The sequence below is a fragment of the Euphorbia lathyris genome, chromosome 4 (genome assembly GCF_963576675.1).
Source record: "Euphorbia lathyris chromosome 4, ddEupLath1.1, whole genome shotgun sequence".
Classification (NCBI taxonomy): Eukaryota; Viridiplantae; Streptophyta; class Magnoliopsida; order Malpighiales; family Euphorbiaceae; genus Euphorbia; species Euphorbia lathyris.
In genome coordinates this window covers 12,852,886-12,856,485 of record NC_088913.1, presented here as the reverse complement: position 1 = coordinate 12,856,485, position 3,600 = coordinate 12,852,886, and the positions used below count along the sequence as shown (strand labels likewise).

The following is a 3,600-nucleotide window of genomic DNA, read 5'->3' as shown; positions in this document are numbered from 1 at the left end:
CTGTAAAAACAATAAAACTCAAAGGCCTCAAGATGCTTTAATTCAAACATGATTACAGAATGCACCATATACATCACTTTGTGTTCATAGTAACCAAAGAAAGTATTGGTTTGGGCTATTTGTAAGAAAAATCAACTAATATCTACCCGCAACAAAAACTATATACAACGATAGAATCAAACAGACCACAACCATTGAATGCAACTCCATGAAACACAGGAGAACTAAATTCAAATTAAAGGACAAAGTTTGCACAAGATTGCAAATATTCAGAATCCTAATAGCTTATAGCTTATCATTAGCATAGTCAATCTACAGACAATAGAAATATACCAATATGACAACAAGTAAAACACAGTTGGTCACAAAACCTGCATATAATTGTTTGTCCTAAATATAGGAAAAATTCCAAACTCTTTGGAGTAACAGAAAAACATGAGATCTCTTATTAAAATTTTCCTACAAAATAAACCACCCCAGAATCCACAGGGCACACCCATCCTAACTTCCTCAATATGTTGTTCCAATATTATGCAGATCGAATGCCCATCAAGTACCTGCCACAATGGAACAAATGTTTCAAATCTACAAGGTCAAGAGCTTAATAATCATATCAAATCTCAAACAACCTAAATGTAGCATTGCCAGAATCTTACTACCCTTAACACATCATCTATGTTACATCGAAATAGAAACCGATACGGAAATGGAAACCGAGAAATGATATTTGTAAAAAAATATAGGAAAAGGAAACGTGTAATAATAAAAACATATGGATATATCTATAAATTTTTATATATATGCTTTAAAAAAAATTATATATAAGTCACATAATATAGAGAAAAAAGATCTTTTCATTTTGAAAGCTTGTAGAAGATGATCTAGAAAATACTACGGATTTACTATATAATTTTTTTTTTAAATTATGGAAATGTGACCCGAAACATTTCGTATAAGTACCATACAGTTTCAGTTTCCGAAATGTAAAACACTTTAAAATCAAAATTTTTGTGAAACATAGGATATAATACAAGTCCAAGCTACGTCGCTCAGTTTTCCAAATAAAAATTATTCGAAGAAATACTTGGGGGAAGCAAATGATAAATGACGAGTGCAGATGTGAATCGCTAGACTAAATGCTATTTTCATCTTATCATTATGCATACTAAGGTACTAATAATCAAACCATATATTAGAAATGCTTCATGAGGTGAAACTTGCTGTTTCGTGAGTCGACGAATAGATCAAAAGCAGAGTTCCAGCCACAAGACTCATGTAAACAACTTTATGCACTGTCCATTTGGCATACTTTCTTATGGATTACTAACCAGCAAGCAAGCAGTTTCCTCTCTACTAATTCAACATGCCAATAATAATAGTCTTCTCAAATACCGAATGATGTGTCAAGAGACCGCATAAAGAAAAAGGAACCGAAAAATGGGATTGGGAGCTCTCGTATAACACGAAACATATCATTCTCGAAATCTTCACCCTTTTCAATAGGATGTTGATTTCTGACACGATAGCACAATTTGTAGAGACAACTTGTCTGACACGATTATCATTTTTGTTGCATTTACACCATATAATCACTATATAAATCACATAACTCGATTATGACACGATGACCCTTTTTGACACCTCTATTTTTCAACAAAACTTTGCTAAAACAATTCTAAATATCATGGAGCCAGTAATTACATAATGGCTGATTGAAACTCAGTAGTAAGGACATTACCTTAGACTTGCTTGATTATTCAAAACGAAAGGAACTTCATGTTTAAGACATTAGATCAAATAAGATAACGTTCTTCTCAGACACACACAGGGGTCCATAACCATACACATGTACAGATGTGAATTCATTTGTAATCAATATGGCCAAGGATCTTAACAGTAAATATACCAAACAAAACTTTCACTCATGTCAATTTGCACAACAAATTAAGCATTTCCTTCTCTTTCATGTCAATAAGTATTCTAAAATATCACAGGTTCTTTGTCCTGATAATCAGAGCAGAAGGCAACAAAGGGCAAAAGAGAAACTAAATCAGTCTGAATAATCAGTCATTGATAAATTTAAATTGACTCAAGATCTATCCATCTAACTTACTAGTAAAAAGAGAGTTCTCATTTCATTTTCCTCTAATTTAACAGATTGAACAAAGAGAACTGATCTACCATGTAAAGAACTTAGCATCACACTATCAAGTTGAAAATTTAATCTCAAATACAGAAAGCTTTTGACGCACTCCTCAATGTATATGTTTTTATTTGATTTGAAATGATCATTCACCAATTTCATTTTTTTGAGAACAAGAAACAGAAAAATAGAGACCTACAATTGTGGCAACAATCCTGCACCTTTAGCTGACTGAAAGCCCATGCGCATCACCCGTCTTTTCCAATCCTCCCTATAAATCCCAATCCCAACTCTTCTCATTAAGAAAATTTCACAAAACGAAGAAAAACCTAGCTATTCCTACTGAGATCAATGAGCCATATTTTGTTTACACAGTTAATGAAAGCAAAACGGAATTCACAGTTTGCAATTGGAGTTATTCAGGAATTAGTCCATAATAACAACAATTCAAAAGATTATATTTCCATTTCTCTACATGCCCTATAAACAGTAAGACTCACAAAGCAACAATTAGCGATCCTGACAAGTGCGGCAGAAGGTACCATGAGACAGCTCGCAAAAAGCCCGCAAGTTAGCATTGAGTCGTGATGTGAGGTGATTAGCGGAATACAGAGGCAAGAATGATTGCATACATCCCAATTCTCCCAAGTTCCTACAAAATTATATAAGCATCCATAAATGCAGAAAAAACGCCAAATTAGGAGAAGCTAAATTCGAATTAGCTTTGAGCTGAAAGCATTGAACTGAACAAAACAATCCAAATCCAATAAATAACAGTTCACTTTAAATTACTTCATAAAAAGATTTTATGAAAACCAATCTGACAAATTTAAAACGAACACAGTCCAAATGGATTTCTCATCCAATATCGAGATTACATTTTTCAAAAAAAAAAAATCTTATGATTAACTATACAGCTAACAAAAGTCGGTAAATTAGTATCAACAATTACCTAGAAGGAGCAAAGGAGGGGCGGCGGGACTGAATGCGGGGGGAGGCAGTGGGCGGTGGACGGATGCCGGTAAACGACGGCGGCGAAGAGTGGCGAGACGGAGCCCTTGCGACAGAGATCAGCCTGCGAGAGAACGATGCTCCAGCTCGTGAAGCCATTTCAGAATCAGAAGAAGAGAAGCAGAAGCAATTGAAGTGAAGAAGTAAATTACCAAAGAACAGAGGTTTTGGTTAGGGTTTAAGAACAAGAACGCTTGGGTTATGTCCCAGTAGAATGATGGTGTATAGTAGCTCTCTAGATTGGATGATCTAATCCATTGGATTAGTAAATCATGATAAATCACTATTTAACCCCTCATCTTTCAAAATATTAGTTTTTTTGCTCATAATTTATTATTTGATAATATTTATCTCTCGATCTATTTAAAATATTTATTTTCGCCTCCTGATCTATTATTTGATAAGATTTAGCCGTTGATCCGCTTAAAATTGATGAAATTTCATCA

The 3,600-nt window shown here is 34.0% G+C and overlaps 1 protein-coding gene across 8 annotated transcripts; it reads right to left on the bottom strand.

Moving 5' to 3' along the window:
- Nucleotides 1-209: 209 nt before the first annotated feature.
- On the bottom strand, nucleotides 210-3,374 carry LOC136227822 (uncharacterized). 8 transcript variants are annotated; one of them, XR_010688255.1, is made up of 4 exons: nucleotides 3,096-3,374; nucleotides 2,644-2,795; nucleotides 2,339-2,414; nucleotides 210-557 (listed from the first exon to the last, which is right to left on the bottom strand). XR_010688255.1 is itself a non-coding variant. In XM_066016584.1 (4 exons), the coding sequence occupies exons 1-3, from the start codon at nucleotides 3,251-3,253 to the stop codon at nucleotides 2,392-2,394; spliced, it is 291 nt and encodes a 96-aa protein (XP_065872656.1). In that variant the 5' UTR covers nucleotides 3,254-3,373; the 3' UTR covers nucleotides 210-557; nucleotides 2,343-2,391. The 8 variants fall into 8 exon arrangements, 4 of the variants coding, with proteins under 4 accessions (XP_065872656.1, XP_065872657.1, XP_065872655.1 ...); XR_010688254.1 differs by having other exon boundaries at nucleotides 2,343-2,414; XR_010688256.1 differs by having other exon boundaries at nucleotides 2,365-2,414.
- Nucleotides 3,375-3,600: the final 226 nt, after the last annotated feature.